This window comes from Semicossyphus pulcher, unplaced genomic scaffold (assembly GCF_022749685.1).
Source record: "Semicossyphus pulcher isolate SPU_LCO1_2020_fin unplaced genomic scaffold, fSemPul1.0.p SCAF_41, whole genome shotgun sequence".
NCBI classification, from domain to species: Eukaryota; Metazoa; Chordata; class Actinopteri; order Labriformes; family Labridae; genus Semicossyphus; species Semicossyphus pulcher.
The window spans coordinates 525,001-549,336 of NW_027211717.1; the positions used below are offsets into that span (position 1 = coordinate 525,001).

At 43.6% G+C, this 24,336-nt stretch overlaps 2 protein-coding genes across 4 annotated transcripts in view; both read right to left on the reverse strand.

Annotated features, from left to right (window-relative positions):
• Positions 1 to 6,768, reverse strand: part of il10rb (interleukin 10 receptor, beta) — a 15,775-nt gene extending 9,007 nt beyond the window's left edge. Inside the window, exon 1 of the mRNA XM_069680789.1 lies at positions 6,616 to 6,768. Coding sequence (XP_069536890.1) covers positions 6,616 to 6,670 — 55 coding nt within the window. The 5' untranslated portion in view covers positions 6,671 to 6,768. The remainder of the gene's footprint in view (positions 1 to 6,615) is intronic.
• A 3,391-nt stretch (positions 6,769 to 10,159) lies between these two features.
• Positions 10,160 to 17,861, reverse strand: LOC138608247 (interleukin-10 receptor subunit beta-like). Of its 3 annotated transcripts, XM_069680785.1 has the most exons (7): positions 17,744 to 17,861; positions 16,125 to 16,239; positions 15,297 to 15,469; positions 14,301 to 14,455; positions 13,596 to 13,746; positions 12,591 to 12,733; positions 10,160 to 11,758 (listed from the first exon to the last, which is right to left on the reverse strand). In XM_069680785.1, exons 1-7 carry the CDS (start codon positions 17,799 to 17,801, stop codon positions 11,264 to 11,266), a joined length of 1,290 nt encoding a protein of 429 aa, XP_069536886.1. In that variant the 5' UTR covers positions 17,802 to 17,861; the 3' UTR covers positions 10,160 to 11,263. The 3 variants fall into 3 exon arrangements, with proteins under 3 accessions (XP_069536886.1, XP_069536887.1, XP_069536888.1); XM_069680786.1 differs by lacking the exon at positions 15,297 to 15,469 and having other exon boundaries at positions 17,744 to 17,823; XM_069680787.1 differs by lacking the exons at positions 15,297 to 15,469; positions 17,744 to 17,861 and adding an exon at positions 17,383 to 17,518.
• Positions 17,862 to 24,336: the final 6,475 nt, after the last annotated feature.

The following is a 24,336-nucleotide window of genomic DNA, read 5'->3' on the forward strand; positions in this document are numbered from 1 at the left end:
ATTTGTCATAAAATAAGTTGTTTTATTTCTGATATAGAGTTTGAAGCGCTGAGTAACTGCCTCCTGAATCTCTCACCTAAAGCAAACAGAGTATTTCCATTAGGCCGAGAACGCTTCATCCCCGCGTTTGTTTTTGATTAACAGCTTCTTTCTTTGACAATAATATCTTGATAACAGGTAACCACTCAAACTGCCACTGCATGAAAACGTCAGTGACGACACCATGACGCCTATCTGTAAAGTAATTATCAATATACTGTAGTTGCTAATACATTTTCTGTCAATCAATTGACTAACTGTTTCAGCTTCACTTGCGTGTAAAAAAATTAATTTTATAAATGTAGTAAAAAGCATCTTTTCCCTCTGAAATGTTGCTGAGTCGAAGTAGGAAGTTGCATCAATGTAAAGTGTAGTACCCGAGTACCTCTGCCCTGCCTTCTCCAAACTCCTCACCCCTCTCCCTTTGACCCTCTTCTATCCCCCTCTTCAAAAGTTCTGTGTTGATTCATTTTTATAAACCAGTTTTGTAAATTGGGTTTTCATTTACTCTTTTAACCAAATGATCCGAAATAACAGCTTTCTCTCTAATAAGGAAACAGACTTATTGCCTCTATTGTACGCAGATCGATTATGCTGTCGTGCGTCGCAGCCCCCCAAAGACGCATTCTGAGGCAGGAAAAAACATGTTTGTTGGTTTATATTTTAGATGAATGTCGTGGAGTTCATTTATTACTGCTGTTAAAATCTCTGGATGTATGTATTCTTTTCTTTCTTCTAGTGTTATTTTCACTGTGTATTTATTTTCTCCTGCTGTATTCACTTTGATAACCTGCACTTTGATTTGCCTGCCTGCCTACCTACCTACATTAAACTTTATATGTGACGGAAGCATCACAGTTCAGTAGACAGACAACATGAGGGGATTAATCAGTGAACATTTTCACACAGTTCATCACATTTTAACACTTCAGCTGACATGGAGCAATTCGTATTAACAAAGTATTGTTAACCAACTGAAGTTGCGTGTTATTACATAACACCTTAGGAACACCTGTCAGCCTCACTTCCTGTCCCACAGGTCCCTCCTGAAGACTTGAGCCTATAAAAAGCCCTGACATGTGATGCGTCATGTGCGTCAGACAGAGTCAGGGAGTTACAGCTGCAGGAACAGAAACACAGAAAATCACAAGAAAGCAGAAAAAACAGGAAGTGAGACTGTGAACCTCGTGACATGAAAACAAGACAAACGACTCTTGACACAAATGCTAATTACACGTTGGTGACACACTGTGATGTTGGACTGTGGACTCTGTTGTGTTTCATCGTGTTTGTGCTCCACTTCTGTCTGTCCACAGGACGAGATAATATATCTGTAATAAACTCTGACAGTGAGCCTGTTCACTGGAGGTCCACCCACACAGCTGAGGATCTGTTACAATGTGAAATAAAGAGGTCAAAGTGTGAGTAAAAGAAAACATGAAGTGCACCTGCTTCACTTCGTTTTAACCTCATCCCACACCTGATCGTCTACCCTCAATCCCTCTGGCATGTGCTGGTCTCAGACCAGCCAGCACCTTTCACCAATAATCAATACCTGACCTGAACCACGGCACGGCCAGAGTTAGAGTTAAAACTCACCCAGAGCACCAACAGTTCAAATCTGAAGGACAGTTAATGTGAAGCTAACATGCTTCACCTGCACTACCTGTGTGCAGAGCAGCGCTTCAACAGTGTAAATTCAAACTAAAACAACCTCTATAGGGACCCTTCTTTACAAAGTTCAAGGGGGCGCTGTGGAGCTAATTTACCACACCTATTTTCCAGACCCTCATCAGCCGCACGTTTTCACCAGCTCTTTTGCGTGTGCAAAGTTTGGTGCGTCTCTGGGCACGTTAAAGCCCCAGATCTGAGATTCATCGGGAAGTGAAAATAATTATAATAATAATAATAAACAAAGCATATCCAACAGGGTCCTCCTCACGTCAGTGCTCGGGCCCCAACTACTCTGCAAAGGTCTATAAACCTAATACAAGCACTGTGCATAAGGCACACGTCTGACAGAGTTACCGCTGCCTGCTCTCACTGAACACGGCTGACTGGGAACTCTGCCGTCGTGTGTTATGATGTTTTACATCTTCAAATCCTGCTCAGAAATGTTATTAGTAAAGTGGAGCCATGGTGAGTGTTTAACATGAATGATTCTGATCATGAAACCAGAAGAGGTAGAAAAGAGAGGGGAGGAGCGCTGATTGTAACAGTGAGCTAACAAAGAGGAACAACATGATGAGCTCTGTGACGCACACCTTAAAACACTCCGCAGCTCCAACAGGAACAACTGTGTCGACTCCACGTGAGAGACCTCGTATTAGGACACTCCTCAAACAGGAAGCTGTATTAAACTACACACCTAATGCACATCAGTACACAACACTGATTAAGGGATCACACCTTAGCACACACGCACCTTCAGTAACCTGAACCACAGCAGCACATTGCTTTCTAACCTCTGCCTGTTTCTTCAGATACACATTCCACAGCTCTGAGATTCACCTGAGCTCAGGTTACACAGGTGTGGCCCACACTGCACTGATGATTCACCTGGTGAGGCATTACAACAGTCAAACTGACACTGTGTGCGTGAAACAAGCCAGGTGATATTTAAAGCTGCAGAAGGTAAGATGGAGAAGAGAGCGGACTCTGCTTCAAACTTTGAAAGATTACAACCTCCAGGTCCGTCCCCCTCTCTCTGCACGGCGCTCAGTCCTGCCTATAAAGCCCTCCCAGCAGAGGAGGCTGTCATGCACACACAGGCTAGTAACCACGGCAACTGGAGGAAACCAGGAAAACACAAAGAAATGTATCTGTGCTCACACACCCGTAGACACTAGAGGTCTAACCCTAACCCGTTCTGGCCGATTAATCGGCCCCGATAGGACTTATCAAAAACTATAATCATCGGCGGATCTGGGCTCCGATAGCGGCCGATGGCTGTGCAGCCTCAGGCGGGGACGTACATCGCGTGCATTCGCCTTTTTAATGGAGTCTCCATTCGTGACATACAGGTAATGCAGGTACCTGGGATAATTAATGAAAGTTAACTTTATAACAGCTTTATTCACAAAGTATGATCATGATAAGGTTGTTGTTTATAGTGTTGCATCATTAATGAATTAGACTATCGTTGACTTTCACTGCTGTTCTGCCGAGCTCATGCTGCTGTCTCTGTTTAGCTAGCAAGCTCGCTACAATTTGAATAGCAGTGAGTGCAAGCCGAGCACAACTAATGGGATCATATCTGATCATTTGAGGGGCACTTTTGCTGAAAATATAAGTTTGCGTGTGCAACTCCCGAGGATACTTAACAACTGTTAGAAACCATGAAATGCCACTCGTACGTGGAGACCGTGAGAGGGGTGGGTGGGGGCTAAACCTTTGCAGTACCGGGGAACAGCTGACAGGTGGTCCGTGATTCATATTATATCTGACTCGTTTCAGTTTATTTCTCCCCTCAGAAGTTATCTCTGGAATATAACGTAACAATATCAGCTGTCCGCGATACAAGACCGGCAGGCAGGGAGGAAAATAAATCATTTAACTGTTACTTAGATTACCTACCAATGTGGCGTTCTCTCTTCTAAATAATCCAATCACGTACCGTCAACTGTCCATTCATGACATGAAATCACACTTTTTATGATCCTCCTCACTCCAGTAATGTGCACAAACACTAATAGTTTGTAAGAGTGGTATTTAAAAATGTAACGGGACGCGCAGCATCTGGCCTGATACACGCCACGGAAGAGCGCAACGACATGTAAACAAATCCAACATCTTTCCAACGATGTAATCCAGCAGATCACACTCAGGATACTCTCCGTACTTATTATCAAAGTCAAAGTGGCAAAAAAATGGTTTATTAAAAAGCGGCGTTTGCATAAGGTTGCTGTAGGAGTAAAGCACGGCACGGCGTCAACACAAACTGTTGTGAATAACGTGTAGGTAAAGTTAAAGGAAAGGAGCGAGAGAATGACGCAGGGGGGATACATTCGCTTTTTATATAAGACTCTGATGGTAACTTCTTTGATGCTACTTGAGTTGTTTCTGCTGAATTTGTTTTTTTTTCTCCCAAATATGCCAGAAAGCTTCCGTGATGATAATAACCATTCATTTGTAATTCATTTTGTACTTTACTTAATCAGAAAGGTTTTATTAAACCAGCAACTTCAAGAAAACAACTGCAGAATCATTTCAATTTAAAAATGATTAATAAAGTGCAACTTCAAAAATTCATGTAGATTGAAATAAATGTCAAATATATAAAAGTAAATAATAAAGTTATATATACATATACATTATCTATTTGATAGCCTATTTAGTTAATAGCTATATTGAATTGATTTACATGTTTCGTGTTTCTTACATTAGAGGGCAGCTGGAGGAGTCCAGCACAGAGTCCCTCTATGGGACTATTTAGCTGAGGAAAGGCACAATGTCTCATTTTCTTCAGTGCTTATTTTATTTATTTAGGCATTCATTACTCTTTGAGATTCGTGTTCTGTTCATGTTTTTATTTTGTTATTTATTTGACATAGACTTTCCGTTCAACAGGTATGTGTAAGGATGTGTAATAAACATAAACATTTAAATTAGTTTCTTTTTTTTTTCGTGGGGTAGGGAGATATCTGCCGATTAATCAGCTATCGGCTTTTTCCTCGTACAAAATATCGTTATTATATCGGCCTTTAAAAAACCACTATCGGTCGACCTCTAGTAGATACCCTGCAGGCTAAGCCAACACCATCAGGCTACAAACATCCCAGAATGCATCACTCTCTGCAGGAGCCAGTCTGACGGCCTTATAAAGAACAATGGACGGAATCTTTAAGTCACAGGTGCTTCGATGTAAGACCTCCACGTTTACACTCGCTCACTTCCAGAAGTACGCTCGCTGTAGCCCACAAAGACAGTTCAGACTACATCACAGGAAGCTGAACACAAGAACTGACACAAGCAACAGAACTCGCTATTCTTCACTTAATTTATGGAGCTAAAGACACAGAAGCTCTTAATAAATCACAGTCAGGTCCTAGCTTACTGACCTTTGACCTACAGCAGAGACTACAGGGTACCTGACATAGTCCCTGATGTCAGAGGACCGATCTTTGGGATTGTTCACAGAACTGCTTCTTTACAATCTGAAACCCTGAAGCATCTTTGACCGACAAATCTAACATTTAAAGAAACCTTTATTCACCGAGATGTGTAAATTGTTTAACCTGGCCAAATATAAGTGCTATCACTTCCGTAAATAATTGTAATCATTAAATCTTATTTTATGTACAGATCAGTGTTATTATGATGACTGAGGCTTTTATTTAGTTGCATTTTTACTGTCAGCACATTAATCAGCACAGAACTGTATTTATGATGTAGTTGTAATGTGGGTCAATACATTGCGCCAATTTATTTAGGATTTCCATCAGTTATTACCACAGTAACAGCTATTCTTCCTGGTAGGGCTGGGCAATATGACAAAAAAATGTCATTAAACAAGAAGCAAATGTCTATCCTATGTGTTTTTCTATATCATCTCTACCGCGATGTCACAAAAACAGCAGCTGAACTGCTTTACTGTGATTTTTACATCATTTATATGTTATAACGCTTTATTTTATAATCCTTCACATGGGAGTGAACCTGGAGCGAACCATAGAGAGAGGCACCGTTTATTAACATGCAGAAAGGGACTTAGGCTCAGCCCAAGTGAAAACAGAAAATTAGTATTTATTTGTCAAGTATTTAAATCAAACAGGATTATCCAACAGTAGGATAACATGATATATCGTGATACAGGACTTTGAGCATATTGCCCAGCCCTATTTCCCGGGGTCCATATAAAACAACATCAGACAACAGCACGGCGCATTAAACTTCTACATTTGTAGATCAGTGCTGTGAGAATAAAGAGTGATCTGCGTGGACCTGATCTGCTTGAGTTTGTACAGAGATGTGATACGTGTTTGACAGAACTGCTGCTACCTTACTTACGTTGTTTTGCTCCTACAGAACCAGGACTCTGTAATAATCCAGTTTAAGAGTCTGAATGAGCTCACTGTTTATAAACCTGAGAGCCACTTTCTGTTTCTGTGAGCCCGTCTACATTTCATCATGTTGTTAGCTGCTCAAGGTGGTAGCTGCTCCTTGTGTTAGCAACATAACCGCCAGTGATGAGTTCGAGTTGTTTACTGTGTGCTCTTGCTAACAGTGTGTTATTTCCTCCTAACAGAGTAAACCTGATGTTCGGACTCACTGGCCGATTGAAGTCTAAACGTTAGCTTGTTAGCTAGCTAACGTACCTGTGCGGCTAGCTAAAGCTATAGCTGTAATAAAAGTACAACAGGTAAATCTAAAGCACACCTGGGGAGAGCTTACCTCTGGCCCTGTGATATTAGCTTAGCTTGGTGTAGCTACACTTTGTACCTGTACAGTAAATCGCATCGAGCTGGCTACCAGGGCCAGCAACTAGCGTTATCGCGTCACAGCCGTTGCTAACGTTGTGACAGTGTGGAAGCGTTAGCATGTTAGCATGCTAACATTATCATTTAAAGAACTCACCGGCGCAGGTTCGGATGCTCCAGAGCAGTAGGCAGACACACATAGAGGCCGACATGACAGAGGCTCAACAGGTATCTGCCCTGGCACGGCACGGCACGGCTCTCTGCAGATGTGATCCGAGTGGTCCGCTTACGTCTTCTTCTTCTTCCTCCTCCGCTTCCTCTTCTTCTTCTTCTCTGAGATTTTGACGGATTGCAACCAACGTTAAAAGGTGCATAGCGCCACCTACTATACCGGAGTGTGTAACATCATGGGCTGATACTGTACTTCAGGTTAAATAACAGAAAGAAAGAAAATTAAGCACTTAACCCTAACCCTAACCCTGCACCTCCCTGTATATGACTTAACCATAATTGATTTTTGTATGTTATAATAGTGCCTCCCCGCCAACGTCTTCTTTTCTTTTCTTTTTCTTTTTCTTCTTCTTCTGCTGCTGATGCTGTTTCTTCTTCTTCTGTTGGATTTTATGGCGGTTGGCATCCATATTTGTTGCATTACCGCCACCTACTGGAATGTTTCAGATTCACAAAGTGATCCCCTTTCCTTACATATTCCATTCTATGAACCAGACACAGCTGTATGGGTTTGCCCAAGTCCTTCTCTCAAAGTTACATCCAGTTCCTACCCTTGAAAATCCCATCTGTTTAGATGACAGCAACCAGTCCAACAACATACATATCTTCATTTCTCATTGTTTTTAGCCATTACTTGAACTGCTCTCTTTTCTCATTTTCTTTTTCTTATTTTCATATACTCAGGTGGCTCCATTTTCAATTTCGCGTAAAGTCACATTAACAAACTGTAAGGCATACATTCACTACTTTTGTAAAATTGCTTTTGAGTACAAAAGATAAACAGACATAACTTGAAAGACACAAAACATTGCATCAACACAGATATAATAACTTAATAAACATACTTAATAAAAAAGGTCAGTATTTAAGACATTTCATTAATGAGGTCGTTTTTAAGTAATTCATAGAGATCTTTGGCGTGTTTTGAACTGATCAATTTAAGGGACTTAGTATAGAGTTGAATTTCATTAAAGAGTTATGAGAAGACGGGTGGAGTCTTTATGAATTTAGCCTTGTGAATGAAGAATTTGGCCATAATGAGCAAAACGTTAACCATTAGGTCTATTTTTTTTGTCTTTTAATAAGACACCAAACATATTGCTATTATGATCGATAGCAGGATTTTTTTCTGGTGTGACTGTATAACCATTCCATGAATTATTTCCAAAACCATGTTTACGACAAAAAGCACTGTCAGGTAACGCATCCCCATTTGCATCCAACAGATCCATTATACACCAAATATTCTGTCCATCCAGTCCCTATAAAACACAGATTTTCTTTTGTGAAGAACATATCTGTTGTTCCATAAAGCAGTGGTATGAAGTGGGACGTTGGTGACATTGTAATCACATTTTAGGATAAATTCTATGCCACCCGTCTTGTATATTGTTTGAGCGAATATGTGCCATATACTGCCCGAGGATTTCACACATTGTTTCAGCCAGTTAAGTTTTAAAGTTCCAATCATACTTTAAAAATCTACTGCCTTTAACCCACCTTCACAGGTCTTTGACAGTGACAGCTTTTTTGATATGAGTTTGATTCGTCCATATAAAATTCAAGTTGGGTTGGTTTAAAGACTTACCAAAGCCTGAAGTGCTCATGAGGATGCAGGGTGAACACCTTCAGAAATGCTTTCCATTTTGGTGCGGTAAGTTCGACCAAAAATGATAGATCCCTTTGCAACCAAACATTAAGTCTCGTTTAAATTCATCTACTTTGTTTGTCAAGTTAAGCATCTCTCGTTCCTTCTGATCTTTGGTTACATAATCACCCAGATACCACAGTTTTAACAGGTAAAGGACACTCTGTGCATGTTTATGAATAGGCTGCAGTTCACATTTTTGGATGTTGAGGAATAATCCAGAAACCTTTGAAAACAGTTCAATGAATCTGTCGTTCATCCTTGAGACACAAGGTCGTATCTTTGTAAGCTCAGTTCCAAATACATGAAGTTTCTTCAAGTTCTCACAGTTCTGTATCATCACAGCCAGCAGTTCTGCTGCTTTAAGGACTCCTGGGCTGTCGGATTCCTTTTTGCACATCAAAATGAGGCGATGCACCAGGAGCTAATGAAACACAGCTGCTAATGCTCTTGTACAGAGTCTCTATGACTGTAGGAGCTATTTGTTTGTTCTTAGTATTTAGTTCATTAATAATAAGTATTATAGTTAGATTATTCTAGGCGTTTGCTTTATTTAGATTAGATTATGATAATATTTTCTTTTGATAGTTGTTTATTTAGTTTAATTATTATTGTTATTATTGTTTAGTATATTAAGTTTTGCAGAATTAGTATCTTGTTTTGTTTTGTTTGGTATTTGGGGTAACACTGTGGGCACCTGAGTTTATATAGGTAGGTAGGGAGGTAGAGGACCAGGATGCACCTGGGTGGGCCTATGGTTTTGTACCAGCACAAGAGAGGCAGCAGGAGCCATGATTTCTTTGGTCTTTTGTTTGCTTGCTTGATTATTGGGAAAATAAACCATAAGAAACGCACAACCTTGAATGGACAGTGGACTTCTTTTGCCTGCGTACACCACATCTCCATGGTGCATCGGTGGCACTTTGATTATGTTTGATTTATTGTAAATTAGATTTTTTCGGACAAATGGCCACGACAATGACCTTTATGAAATTGTCCCTGAAACCAAATGCCTCCAAAGTATTGAACATGAAGAGGTGTTCGATCATGTCAAAGGCTTTTTTGAAATCCTGAAATAATATGAAGCCCTTATGTAGAAAATCCCACCCACAGTCACTCTCATACCTGTGTCCCTTTACCTGAGGGGAAATTACAGCCACACCTACCTGCCTTCCATTCCCTGGTGGGTGGAACCAGGAAGCAATAAAGCTGCCTCCTTACCTGAGGTCTGCCTTTCTCCCAGACTCTGGCAGACAAAGGAGTGTGGCTGACATTATCCTCTATGGACTCCAGACTGCGCTCCTCTGCTCCTCTGACCGACACACCATTGAGTTGTGCACATCCTACAGTTGCAATATTGTGCACCTTTTCCTCAATCATTTCACTGTAATCTAGTATGTCCAGAATAAGACGAATATCACTGTAAATGGATCTACCATTTAAAAAAACCTGACTACTTGAGACATCCCTTTTTTTACACGCAATGTGTAAATATGTCCTAATAACTTATAGTCCTTACATTGTCAATGATTTTGGGATTTTTACCTGGTTTTGGAATTAACACTATGATCCCTTGCTTCATACTTGTTGGAAGATTCTGTTTACCAAGAGCCTCGATCACGTTCTCTTATTTCACTCCCAAAATGTAGAAGTTTGCTCTCTGACCATCAGAGCCCGGGGATTAGTCCAGATGTAAACGCGTACGCATTATCCAATTCTTCAAGCGCTACTTCTGCATCAAGTGTATTTTTGACCTCATCATTAATTATGGGAATCTTATCCTTAATCAATTCAAGAAAAGTTAAGCAGTCGTGTTCAGAGTATGACTTTTTATACAAATGATTGAAAAAATAAAAGATTTCATCAGAAATTATTCTGGGATCACAGCATTCCTCACTATCAATAATCAATGATTTAATGGCATTTTTCTCTTGGTGTCTGGCCGTGGGCCGGCTGGCCTCGCCGTGGGCCGGCCGCCGTGGGCCGGCTCGCAGTTTTCAGTCCACATGTACTCTTTAGTGTTGCTCTGTAGAAGCTCCATGGGGCCACAGATACTTTGGGTTACTTCCTGGTGGAGTTATTGTTTCTTGAACATGGACACACAGTATGAATAACATTACTTCAATTTTACAACATGTTTAGAGTTTAAACAAGTACAAACACAGCTGTAAATTAAAAAATCCAAAGATTCAGATTAAACCAGGAACCTTCATGAGTTTCTTGCTTTAACTCTGACTGTTCAACACACGGTTTTTAAAGGTGCATGAAACACCTGACAGCGTAACACAAACAACCTGTCCTATAAAAAGACAAACAGTGACTTCTAACCTCTAAATCTGTTTGTTGTATAACATTTGAAGTCACACGAGTCTCACATCTTGTTTCATACGAGATAAACTTCAGTCATGAATAAAACACATGTACTGAAATATTCACACACAAAGGTAGAACAGAAAAATAAATAAAATAAAAGGTTAAATAAAATAAACAAGATGTGCTTTATGCCTACGTTGATCATCATTCGTTTTGTCACACTCTTTTTATGGTTTAATCACTTCCTGTGATTGGCACCTGGGTGTGGTTACACCTTTATTTACCTGTGGGAGTTCAGACAAAGAGGGTGGGTTAGGCTCAGACATTTTCTGTTGACCGTCACGTCACGTTTCATTTTGCATTTTGTGTTTGTCGGTCTTTAGTTTAATGAGTAGTTAACTCATCTGGACGTCTGCTGTGTACGGACGTGTCGGAGTGAAGAGCCCACTCGGTCTGTTAGCAGCATTTTACCATCTCAGTCTCTACACTATTAAATGTTCAACATTGAATGCTAGCTACCATGCTTAGCATGCGGCTTGCTGTGATGCTCAGTGTTGGAACTGAACACGCCAACCAGATGGAGAGAGGAAGTGACCTCACAGAAAGGTTATACTTAGAGAGTGATCTGGGATTGGTTAGGTTGGACCTGGGTTACATTTCCCTCTTCTATCTGCCCCTGCCCCTCCCCCTCCGTGACATCAGGCTCTGTGCTGCAGCTGCTCCTCACTGCCTGCAGGGGGCGCGCTTCCTCCATAGCCCTGTCTGCCTGCTGGGGGCGCTCTTCCTCCACAGCCCTGTCTGCCTGCTGGGGGCGCTCTTCCTCCACAGCCCTGTCTGCCTGCAGGGGGCGCTCTTCCTCCACAGACCTGTCTGCCTGCAGGGGGCGCTCTTCCTCCACAGCCCTGTCTGCCTGCAGGGGGCGCTCTTCCTCCACAGCCCTGTCTGCCTGCAGGGGGCGCTCTTCCTCCAAAGCCCTGTCTGCCTGCAGGGGGCGCTCTTCCTCCACAGCCCCGTTGTCTGCAATGACACTGAAAGGATGGCAGATCTCCTCAGTGGTTTGAGAGTCCTGCATGGCTCGGTACATGGAGTTGGGGGGAGCCTGTAGGTCCTGAGGGAAGACGGAGACAGATTTAAATGAAAGATTATTCCTTGATCTTTAAATCTGGGCCTTGTTTTAACATGTTTAACGGTACAAAAAGATTTGCAATGCTCCAGCAGAAGACGTTCATCGCTCTCTTCAAAGACACCAGACAGAACACAGGAGCTGTTAGTCTACTGCTGCCTCCGTCTGTTAGTTTGTTTCTGTTGGATCCAAAGAAGTCACATATTAAACTAATCAACAAGAAGAGAGCGATGTAACGTCTGTGTGTGGTTAAAACAATCATCTTCCTCTGTAACACAAAGGTCTATCTCTGTAGGGATCCTTTCTGTCATGTTGTCACACACTTAGAAGAACAATCTGAGCCTGTTAGTGGAAACAACAAGAACTTTTAGTGGACGACCTTTGACCCATCAAGGATTATGTTGCAGCCATTACAGCCTGTTTCACTGCTGCAGGATGAATGGACTTGTTCCTAAGCCTCTCGGTGAAAACATCAAAGATTACAGAGTTTTAGCAGATCCAGCAGGGCAGCTTTAAGTAGGAATTGTAAGGTGCCTACTAAACTGGTGCAAACTAGCAGACGCTATAAACACCAGGATACTTGCATTGGATGGCTGTTCTCAGTTTGTCTGTGTATATTGTATCTGTCCCTATCAAATAAAACATAAATACATAAACATCTACTGGAGACATTCAGACACTTTGTTTATCTGTTGAGTCATTCAGAGCCCAACACGTATAAAATAGGGCCCAGGTTAAATCTTCTTTATAAATACGCTGCTACAGCTTAACACACAAATGTATACAGCTGAGGATACACACATAAACACACACAGACCTCAAAGTAGTGCGGCAGTGAAACCTTTGGACAGAGAAAGTGTGATATTCTCCTGTGATGAACCACTGCAACCCCCACCACAGCCGCCGCCACCACCATGACCACAAACGTCACCACGGCGGCAACCCACGGAGCCTCCTCTCCTGCAGAACACAACAGATTATCAGGGCGAGCTGCGGGTTATAACACTGTCACTGAAAGTCAGCACCTCCTCAGGCTGCAACAAACACCTGTCGGTCAGCTCTGCACCAACACAGCCTCAAACACACACACACAGTGAATGACAGATTAACCTCTACAAACTGACTGTACCCTGAGCTGCTGCTACACCAGAGAAACACATTGTTGTTAAACACTAGCGTGTTAAGAAACCTTGTGCTATATGCTAACCAGCAGCTAACCATCTCAAAATTACACATCAGCTGTTGAGTGAGCATCTCACTGCAGGGCTCAGTATTCTAACTGTTAGCATGCTGAAGTTCAGCAGGTATAAGGTATCTAATGGTTAGTGTCTTAGCTTAGCATATCAGTATGCTAACATGCTGAAGTACAGCAGGTGTAAAGTATGCCATGGTGTCTTAGCTTAGCATATCAGTATGCTAACATGCTGAAGTACAGCAGGTGTAAAGTATGCCATGGTGTCTTAGCTTAGCATATCGGTGTGCTAACATGCTGAAGTACAGCAGGTGTAAAGTATGCCATGGTGTCTTAGCTTAGCTCGTGGGTTATCGTAGCCACCGTGTGAATGAGGTGAATTACAGTAGAACTGAGGGAACATCATGTCTGTGCTGAGCGATCTAACATTACAGGTGAGTCCTCTTCTTTGCGTGTCACTGACACTAACATCCCTCATAAAGAAATATAATAATGAGGATTTGTTGGATTTAGATTTGGAGGCTGAAACGTCTGCTGCTACCTTCATCACTTCCTCTCAGGTGTGCCGACAGTCACAGGTGGATTTACAGGCAAATCAATGAATAAACATGGTTCCTCTGTGTGTCTTACTCTTGGTGGTGCTCTCACAGACCGTCATGCTGGCTCTGCTCGGGTTCAGGTTCCTCTCCGTGTGGATCTGGACTTTGACGCAGTAATTGGTCCAGAGGTCCAGTTCATCCAAAACGACTCGGTTCTGCAGGATCCTGGTGATGCTTTTGGCCTGTAGGGGGCAGCAGAGAGGGCATACAAAGACATTAATACACAAATACACATACATGCTATCACTGTGTCACAGTGTCAGTAGGACTCAACTGTAACACACATCAGAAAAAGCTTCTTTATAAGGGGCCATAGAAAGTAGTACCCAAAGAGCAGGGACCTTTTGGGGGTAAAAGAAGGTAAGACTTTATTTAGAGTGCGATCCAGGAGTGGAAATGTTGTGAGCTCCTCTGAAAGTCCTCCTCTGAGACGCAGCTGAAATGAACTCAGAGTACCTTCGGGTTTTGGTTCTCGGTTTTAAATATGGTTTTGTTGGGATGTTTTGACGGCTGATCTTCAGCTGGATGGTTTGAATTATAGTTCTCTCAAACGTTCAATTAACTGCTGTTTGTGTAATCACTCGTCTATAATCATTTTCTACAAAGAGGTTACCTTATCACAGGCACGAGCACCTCACAGCCCAGTGAGAATAATGTCCTAACAAGTAAAGCTGATGGTCAGTAATGTTTGTCTCTTCCCAGTCAGACAGGAACCAGAACTGTCAAACAAAAGAACCTTTTCCTTCTGTCCGTCCCTCCAGTAGGTGATGTTGTAGGTGGGGTGGGTGTAGGCTTTCTTGAGGGATGAGATGGAGAACTCTGGATCTGTGATGCTCACTTCCATGTTGTCCCCGTTTGAGACGAGAGAGACACTGGGCGGTCCAATGAGAGCTGAGGAAGAGGAGGAAAAACCTTTGACTAAACCCAACAATACAATCAAGACACCCAACATCATGTTCGTACCAAACTGTATTTTGTAGTGGTGTAAATGGACCACAAGATGGCAGTATTATTACATTTCAAGTTCTTTAAAGAAGCTGAGCAAATCAGTAAACTTTCCCCATCCTATTACTGCAAATTTTTCACAAAAAAAGCCTTTTCCAAATAAAGACCTGGGGTCTCATTTATAACCGTTGCGTACGGTTCATTTAAACGGGGCCTGAAGTGGCGTACGTCACTTTCCATGCTAAAGTTGTGATCTATAAAAAAAACCTTGCATTTCACGAATAAATCTTCTGTCAGATAGTATCCGGGAGCGGGGAGACCTCTGACCGACCCAACATTCAGTCCTAATGTGAAGTCATTAATGAGGTTTCTGTAAACATGTAAATACAGCGGGACACTCAGCGTAATGCTGCTGATGGATTCACTGGCGCTGCTGGTGAACTACGTGAACGCTGTAACAACGTCACTGTCATCACTCAATGCTTTTTATTTCGTTTGTGAGGAAGGTAACTACCTGACCCATACATATACATATATATACATACATACATATACATACTTATATAAATATATATGTATGTGTATGTTTGTACATATATATTTGCTTTTTTTTATATTTATGAATATATTTTTGTATTTATCTACATTTAACGGATCATTTCTCTTGTCTGTGATGACAACAGTTACCTGAACCTCAGTGTTCACTTCCTGTCTGACTAAGGACTCATGTTAGTCTAAACATAATCATTACATCATTGCAGCAGATGAACACATGATGAGTACTCACTCTCTTTGTCCAGGCTGAACAACTCACTCTCCCCCCATGCTGACCTCTCCTCACCACTCTGAGTCTGCACTCGACCTCTGTACCTCCCAAACACAGTGAGGGAGGAGTTAGAGAGGTCACACTCATGGAGGGAGGTGTTCACACAGACAGACCGCCACTCCTGCCCAACAGACCTGAGGAGGAGAGGAGGAGGAGGGGGAGGAGGAGGAGGAGGCAATAACGCAGATCAAGGAGAGGAGGAAGAAAGGAGGATAGGAGGAGGAGGAGGAGGGGGGAGGAGAGGGAGGAGGACGAGAAGGAGGAGGAGGAGGAGGAGGAGGAGATAACACAGATAAAGGAGAGGAGGAAGAAAGGGGGAGAGGAGATATGGTGCTCAAAGTGCGTGTTCATTAACAGTCACAGTTAATATGAGGAGATCACACCTGTCAGACACCTGTCGCCTGTCTACACCTGTCGCCTGTCAGACACCTGTCGCCTGTCAGACACCTGTCACCTGTCTACACCCGAGTAAAACCCTCTCTCTCTCTCTCTCAGAGTAGCAGCAGAGCATCATGTGAGCTGTGTGATGACATCATCACAGATTAAGTCTGTATCAAAGCAGCCGGTAACCGTCACCCTGGTAACCATCATGATGTTACCTGCTGCTGTCTGCCCACATTCTCTAAACATGGAATATTTAATAACGGCCCTGCAGGTGAGACCAGTGATCAGGTGTTATCAAGGTAAACTCATTTCAGGCTGCAGGTTAAACACAACTATGAAAGTGATCTGTCAGTGCAGCAGACAGAGGTCTGACAGAGGTCAAAGGTCACAGTATGAGAGACTCACCCGTACTGGGCCGTGTACAGCAGGCCGCCAGGTGCTCCTGCAGGTGGATCCCACCTGAGGACCAGGTCCATGTTGTAGGAGGTGAGACGGACATGAGAGGGTCTGCTGGGGAGTCCTGACACAGAAAATAACACAGTAATACCTTGTTGTTGTACCTGTCCTTTCGACAGAGCAGTGTTGACGGTTTGTAGTTAAAATCACAGGAGAATAAAACGAAACTAGAGCCCGAACGATTTTATGGGCCATTCGGTATCGACATATATGACCTCCGATATGCTCCGATATTAATAACTTTAATTTTTAGTGCTGCGAGACAAAGTCATTACAGCTCCTGACAAAGAGAGGGCACACTGTTAATTCTGACAATATGAGAGCCAGGCTCTCAGTCTTTGAAACATATGCCATATGCAAAACATATGTTCTGAACAGATACATTACAAACGCTAACAAAGATTATTTTTTGCATTTTGGAACATAAATAGCAAACGTAACAACTTAAACTACTCAGTCAGCACTAGGCAGCAGACAGCCATGTCACCGTGATGCTACATGTTGATTGAGTCCCGACCTGCGGACTGTTGGCTGAGCTCCAGACCTCTGCCCCGCGATAGACAGTCCATAGGTCGTCCCAAATGCCCCAAACAGAGCAGAATAATAAGAATAGAAACACAGACGGAGGGCAGATCCTCTGCAGATACAGACACCATCTCACACTTCTCCTGGATTATGATGTTGATTAATATGGAATATTTAATATGGAAAATCATGAAGCCTTTATTACTATTATTAACAGCATCAGTCTGTCAGATGAGCTGGTCTGTTTAGTGACTTGTATCTTCAGCAGCACTGTGTGCAGGTGGGAGAAACAAGAACATCATTTTTGTTCATCCTTTTGTGTGTTTGTGTGTTAAACTCACTTCTGTTTAATTTGATTATTTTTATGTCATGCAAATGTGATGAAAACTTTTCAGATTTGGAATTTTATTATTTTAATTTCCGATACCTTTTGAACATATCTGTGAAATATAAGTATATAATACCTACAATAAACACAAGTGTAACTACAATATATATGTATCGGCTGATATATCGATACCGGAATTTTTTTCTCCCTAATATTGGAATCGGCCGACCCCAAAAATCCACCAAAGAAACCTTTAAAAGGAAAACAACAAAGATTCAGTCTGATCATAAACGTTATGTTCACCTGTTTATATTTATTAAACGCTTTTTAAATAACTGAAAAACACATCGTTACCTTTTATCGCAGCTGTTCCACATGTTCATTCTGCTTCTCTGTGTTAATTATTCTCTGCTCTGTGGTTTATGGACACTTCACATTAAATAATTCACTATAGAATCATATGAAGTGCACGTGCTGCGGAGTTGCTGCTCTTCACCGTGCTCAGGATCACACCTGTGTGACTCCAAACAGCTGACCTGAGTCTGAACACCGAACACTCACTGTGACACAGCTACTGTAAATATAAATGTAAGTAAACACACAGGAAACACCGACAGCTCCGCGCTGTCCCCCGGCGGAGGCGGTAAAATAGTCCCCGGTGTAACACTCACAGACACACACACACACACACACACACACACGTGAGTGATGTTACCTGAGGCTCCGCTCAGCGTGTAAACCGTCAGGATGAAGACACACACCGCAGCGGACATGTTCTTCTCTCAGGTTAAATAAAGTATTCTAGGTGTTTGAGAGGGTCCGTTTCATTTATGACCCGGGTATTTCCTTGTTCTGACGGGGGGCGGGGCCTCCGCAGAAACGAAACTCTTCCTGCTCGGAAACGACTCGAGCTTCGAGGAATGAGCTGTAAAGAATAACCCTAAGTTATTTTTTTTTTTAACACAGAGCTGCTGCAGGCTCTCATGTGAAGTCTAGTTTCACTATTTACAGTGTTTGTTGTGGTGCACTGAAGTGCGCAGGCGCAGAACGTGACAACAAGCCTCTCAGACCTATGACTTGGTGCGTTCCATTTGTACTCGCAAGATTTAATTTCCGAGTTCCCAGTGGTAAATTTCAACTGAGGTCGGATTTCTGACTCGGAAAGTCGGAGGAACCTCATCAACCCTGACCTCATATCTCCGTGCACCAACAGTAAATGAAAGCTGTAGTATTAACTGTTTATTATCACTTCTGTCTGATTTATGTCTCATTAAATCAGCCGTACTCACAGTATTGTCCAACTTCTATCTGTGGACATGTTGTTATGGTGTTTGTATGCGCAAAATACCGCGTAATGCGATGTTATTCACTGGTAGTATTGCTAACAATGGCTGACATGGCTAGAGCTAGAGCTCAGCTCGGGTGTGACGTCATTCCCAGTTCCGAATTCCAACTTCAGAGGTAAATGGAACGCACCAATAATATATAGATGGACGACGTGTCTCCTTCTGCTCTCATTGTACGAAAGTGAAGCCAAAACAGCCCTGTGATAGGCGCTGCCATCTTGTGATCGTGACATCATTTGGAGCCAGAGACTGCACAGTAGAGATTGACGGGTGGAGCCGCCGTAGCCACTTCCGCTAACCCAAACACACACTTAACTTACGGAAAAAACAGCGAGGATCCCGCACGCCGGCGTGTTTAACAGCAGAACAGCTTCTTGTGTTGGTCTGAAGCAGATATTCACGCTGATGGAAAGTTCAATGACTGTAGTGTTAGTGTTAGTGACGTCTCCTCTCGCCGTTCCTCCTCTACTCTGCTACTCGGGAACAGAACGCTGCAGGAGCCCCATTTGTCCACAGAGCTGTCAATCATGAGGCCACACCCCCTTTTTATAGCATCAAATAACTAATTAAAAGTTAACTTGTCAGAAAAATGAACATGTGGACATAAATCAGCATGATAAGAACTAACTATAATGACAGAAACAATGTTTGAGAAAAATGTATTTGACGTGTATTTAGATTTTATAGTTTGACTCATGTCCCATCTGTTAACATGGAGGAGGCGGGCTTTATGAGCTATACTGCAGCCAGTCAGCAGGGGGCGACAGAGAGGGTTGGCTTCACATTTAGGGAGCCGTCAGGTCATCCAGGGTCGGACTGGGAACAAAATTCGGTCCTGGCAATTTTCAACTGGAATGGCCCCATTTTTCAGCAACATACGCAGCGCAATGGGGTGGGGGTGTTAATACGGGACGATCCGACAACAGGGAGAGACGGCGCAGGTCAGAGGCAGATGATCCAGAGAGTGATCTACAAGCAGTTAAGCAGAATTTATAACAATGTGATCCAGCAGAGAGCAGTTTATAATCATGCAGCGCAGTGAGGACACCGACCTGTGGGTGTTCCTCATGTTCTGCTCCTGACTCAATAGGGTCACGATCGCTCCCTTATTTGCATGCACAACCTTTGTGAAGAATGAAATACGTCTCCACAAGCTGAGAAGAGAAGAGCAGGAGGTGATTCATGCGTAGTTTATCAGAGTTATCATGAGCGCGGGGAGGAGGCAGATGTAGCGTGACGTCAGGATAGGCCTGATCCAGGCCTGTCCTGGGGCCTCATGTACGAAGGTTGCATACGCACAAAAACGTGGCGTACGTCCTTTTCCACGCTAACGTTCAGATGTATCAAAAGTGAAATGACCGTGGAAATGTGCGGTGCCCCACGTCAACTTCATGGCTGGCGTACGCACGTTTCTACAGCTATTGTTCCTTTGGCGACACTCAGAGGTGATGCTGGGAAACTGTTAATAATGTGAAAACAAGTCATCAGAGTGGTGTGCACATCAGAGACACACTTATGAACAATTAACACACCCACGTGTTTGCAATTGTATGGGTGGATATAAAAGCATGCGCAAAGTGATGAAGAAAATGGTATTAACAATGGCAGCGTTAGCACTGTTAGAAGACCTTGCAAATGGTGCAATCTGACGTGAGCGAGTATATAGGGAACACGAGGATTTACTTGCAAACGACGATAATTGGCTCATGAGCCGATTTCGTCTACCAAGGCCAGTGTTACTGGAGTTGTGCGCAGAGCTGCGGCCGGCCCTAGAGCGCAACACGGCGAGGAGCCAGGGGTTGTCTGTGCCCACACAGGTGCTGACCACGCTGGGGTTCCTGGCAACGGGGGCATTCCAGCGGGAGCTGGCCGATCGGTCAGGAGTGTGCCAGTCAACCCTGAGCCGTGCCATGCCAGCTGTGTGGGACGGAATCATCCGAATGTCATCCAGGTACATCAAATTCCCATACAATGCTGCTGAACAGGCCAACATTAAAGCGCAATTTGCAGCGAGAGCCGGTTTCCCTAATGTAATCGGAGCTATTGACTGCACACACATTGCTATAAAAGTGCCATCACAGGATGAATTTGTTTTTGTTAATAGGAAACATTTTCATTCCGTCAATGTTCAAATCATATGTGATGCGCAGATGCAGCTAACTAACATCGTGGCTAGGTGGCCTGGTTCAACGCATGACTCATTCATTCTGACTAACAGCATGGTTGGGAACAGGCTAGAGGCTGGCATGGTGCGCGATGGGTGGCTTCTTGGTGAGTAAATAGTTTATTCGTTTAATTGTCCCAAATGTAAACCAGCGCAATGCACATTTGGGCATGTGCGCATTCAAATATCATGTTTTTGTGTTTGTTTTTTGCTGGTGAAATTAGAGCCGCAGAGCTTTCCAGCAAGCCCCCGATTGTCTCCCTGTGTTCAGCATTTATGTCAATAAACGCGTGCGTAAAGTTGGAAATGTCACACACACTCACACTATCAGCCACGGCACACTTCTGCATTCATTAACAATAGTGTGGTTCATTTAAGTGGTGTATTGTATTCTGCCGTCATCTGACCCCAGGGGACCGTGGCTACCCCCTAAGAACGAGGCTGATGACCCCTCTAACAAACCCCAACCCCGACCAAGAGAAGAGGTACAATGACCTCCATTCCCGCACTCGGGCAGTAGTGGAGAGGGCAATCGGCCTGCTGAAGGGACGGTGGCGCTGCCTGGACAGGTCAGGGGGGGTGCTGCTGTACCGAACTGAGAAGGTGTGCCGCATTGTGCTGGCCTGTGGCGTCCTCCGCAACGTGGCCCACCGCCACGGCATTCCACTGCCAGAGCAGAACATCCCCCCACCAGAGGAACCGGATGCCGGACCCGTCAACTTCAACCCACCCCGGGAAGCCATACGGGCCCAGCAGCATGTGATTTCAACCATGTAAAGAGGCAAGGACAGAATTCACTTATTCACAAGTGCATTTATTGCTTTGCTGATATCAGAGAGGACATTAACCATTTGATCTAGACGGTCGTTGATGCCACTGATTGCCCTCACAATTTCCTCTTGTGATTCCAGCACAGCTCGGGTGAGGACACGGCCAGTCGGGCGGACGTCAGCAGCTGGCGTGGAGACGCCGGGGCAGACGCCGAGGCCGGCGGAGACGCCGGGGCCGGTAGAGGAGTCTGTGCCCTGACTTGGCTCATTGTCTATTCAGAAATGTAATAAATGAAGTAATTAAACATGAGTCAAAGTATTTGATATCCTGGCATCTTTACGCACGAGCTATGTGTATTGTGAGCAGCGCATTGTATGACCAGTATAAAAACATTTATGAGTTCAGCAGATTTACCTTGGGGTTGATCTGTGTCACCTTCATGGGCTCCCACCACTCCGGTGAGAGCTGTGTCACCCACTACAGCGGCCACTCTTTTGTCGAAGGGGGTGAGTTCCTCCACTCCTGTCCCCCCCGCCTGTTGCGGTCATGCTTCGGCGGTGGGCAGAAATCCTCCGCTTAACTTCCACCTTTATGTCTGACCATTTCTTTTTCACTTCAGTGTGTGTGCGCTGCTCTGACCCCACTGCATTTACAGCCTCACACACACGCTCCCACTCACTTCTTTTTCTCTTCATATTTATCCCTGCTGACAGGGTACCAAATAAAATATCCCTACGCGTCTCCACTTCATTTACGAGTATCTCCAGCTCAGACGCAGTAAACTTTCTTTTCTTTCCTTTGTTCATGTTGAATGATCGGACAGAGAGGGGAATCTCAGGTGCAGGGCTCATTTAAATATGATTTGCATATTTAAATAGGGGCGTGGACAGGGAGGGGTCGGGTACTCAAACATGTGCGCTCAATTCCACGTTGATTGGGATGTACGAAGGAAATGTGCTTGGGTTCATGCGTGCGCACAGATTCATACATCTGAATATTTTTGTGCGTACGACGTTTTCTGGATTTGTGCGTACGCCATGTTTCAGTAGGAAATCCACGTCTTCGTACATGAGGCCCCTGGTCATTTGAACCCAGCAGGAAGAGAGCTAGGCCGCTAGCTCTGCTCTGGGGCAAATTGAACACAAATGGTATCAAGGGGGGGTTTACAACCCCCTCCGCCATTTGTTTAAACATTCCACTGAGTCAGGAGGTAGACCTTGGGACAACCTCCAATAAACTGCAATGATTGTCGTTGTTTAAATGTTTGCATTTAGAATAGTATGTTGAGGATAAGTAACCAAATGCTTTGATCCATGGACTGTGGACAACAGGGACGAGTCCCACCTCAGATCCCCGGGGCTTGAAAGAGTTTGTGGGTCACTTATCTGCTTTCCCCCCCTCTCCCTCACACAGACAGGAGAAGGGAGGGGTGAAACAGAGCCAACTCAGGACAGAGAAAATGTTGATTCATCAGTGTGGCTCTTTTATTTGGTTTAATAGTCTGTAAACACACACACATATATATATCCACACATATACATTCACATGTAAATGTGTGTTCACCAGGATATGTTTAGTGCCTAATTAACTTTTACTTTTATGAACTGTTTATTTAATCTCATTCTGTGAATCATCACCCAGCGATGTTTGGAGTCTACACGCAGCTGAGAGTCCAGAGGTATCGAATATGGGGGGGTTAGATAGATGAGATTAACTACTTTAAGTTTGGGAAGAAATAGTTTATTTGTTAAGAAAGTTCCGGACAAAGGAGTGGTCAACTTAACGACGTTTTGATTGGACACTGCCCTCGGGAGAAGAGACCCTTTAAATAAGAGACGACACCCCAAAATCCCTCTCTTACCCTCTCTTACTCTCTTGCTTCTTCCCTTTTTTCTCCACCCTTCGTCCCGGCCGCTGACGAGCGCCACCGTCCCCTTTTCCTCCGGAACTTCTTCCTTTATCTTTTAAGTTTTGCCCCGCGAGAAGGCCCAGATCCTGCGCTGAAGACCTCGCGAGTAGACATTGCTCCAAGTAAACTTCAAGCTGTTCTAGCCCTGTGTTCCAAGAACTGAAGACAACAGCCCTCTGTTTGCCCTAATCCTTGCACTCCGACAAGCCTCAAAGAAGACGCACCAAGCCTCCATCCAGCTCTGGTCACAACATGGAGTGACCTGCACATCGTCATCTAGAGAGACCGAACCGGCCGCGCGGTGCCGCTCCGAGGGATGTTACCCGGGTTAAAGCCCAGGGCACCTGAAGCTCCAGACCATGCGACAGCCTCCACACGCCTCACCTACAGCGCGGTACATATCCTCCTTCAGAGTAGGTCTAACTTTGCTTTACTGTATATTGGAGTTGATGTGGTAGTATTAAGGGTATTATGGGATAGAGTAGAACTTTAGCAAAGATACCTCCCAATATCTCAGCTGCTGCACCGTGCTCCCTTTACAGGTTTCATTTTCAGTCCATCTTTCATCATGTTCATCCTGTTATTAATCGTTTTCATGCTCATCACCATATTCATTCATCTCATGTATGTTTAGTAGTTTAGTTAATAAAGATCTGCATTATGTGTTTTGTATGTGTGAAGTACTAAGCCTCTGTACACCGCTCTACTCAACTCTAGAGTGTAGCAACCTTCAGATTATGAGATTGAATTAAAATAACTAATTATAAGTTTTCCCTGTTTTATCAAAATAGGGTGGTGCCCCGTTAAATACCTATGATAGGTTAAGTCTTTCAATTAAAATTAAAGTTAAGTTCTCGTCAATATAGAGTGCAGGCATTCTATGACTAGTCTAATTAAATATTAAATAATTAATCGACCGATTTACGCTACACAGACGTGAGGAGAGGAGCAGATTTGACACAGATCTGTGTGTGTTTTGATGCTCTGTACCTGAATCATTAACGTGGATCTGTCCGTATTACCGCGCACAGTTAAAGTATAAACATCGTCTCCACAGGCTGTCATGTGTCCGTGTGCTGTGTAGTTCATATATTTCACAAACACAGAGCTGTTGAGGA

What these genes read in the sequence shown, in the direction of transcription:
- LOC138608247 (XM_069680785.1), bottom strand. Translation starts at nt 17,801, where the DNA reads ATGTCCGCTGCGGTGTGTGTCTTCATCCTGACGGTTTACACGCTGAGC. An exon ending in CACGCTGAGCGGAGCCTCAG is followed by an intron (nt 16,240 to 17,743) that starts GTAACATCACTC and finishes TTTCTGTGTCAG; the next exon opens with GACTCCCCAGCAGACCCTCT. An exon ending in GGGACGGACAGAAGGAAAAG is followed by an intron (nt 13,747 to 14,300) that starts GTTCTTTTGTTT and finishes TGCCCCCTACAG; the next exon opens with GCCAAAAGCATCACCAGGAT.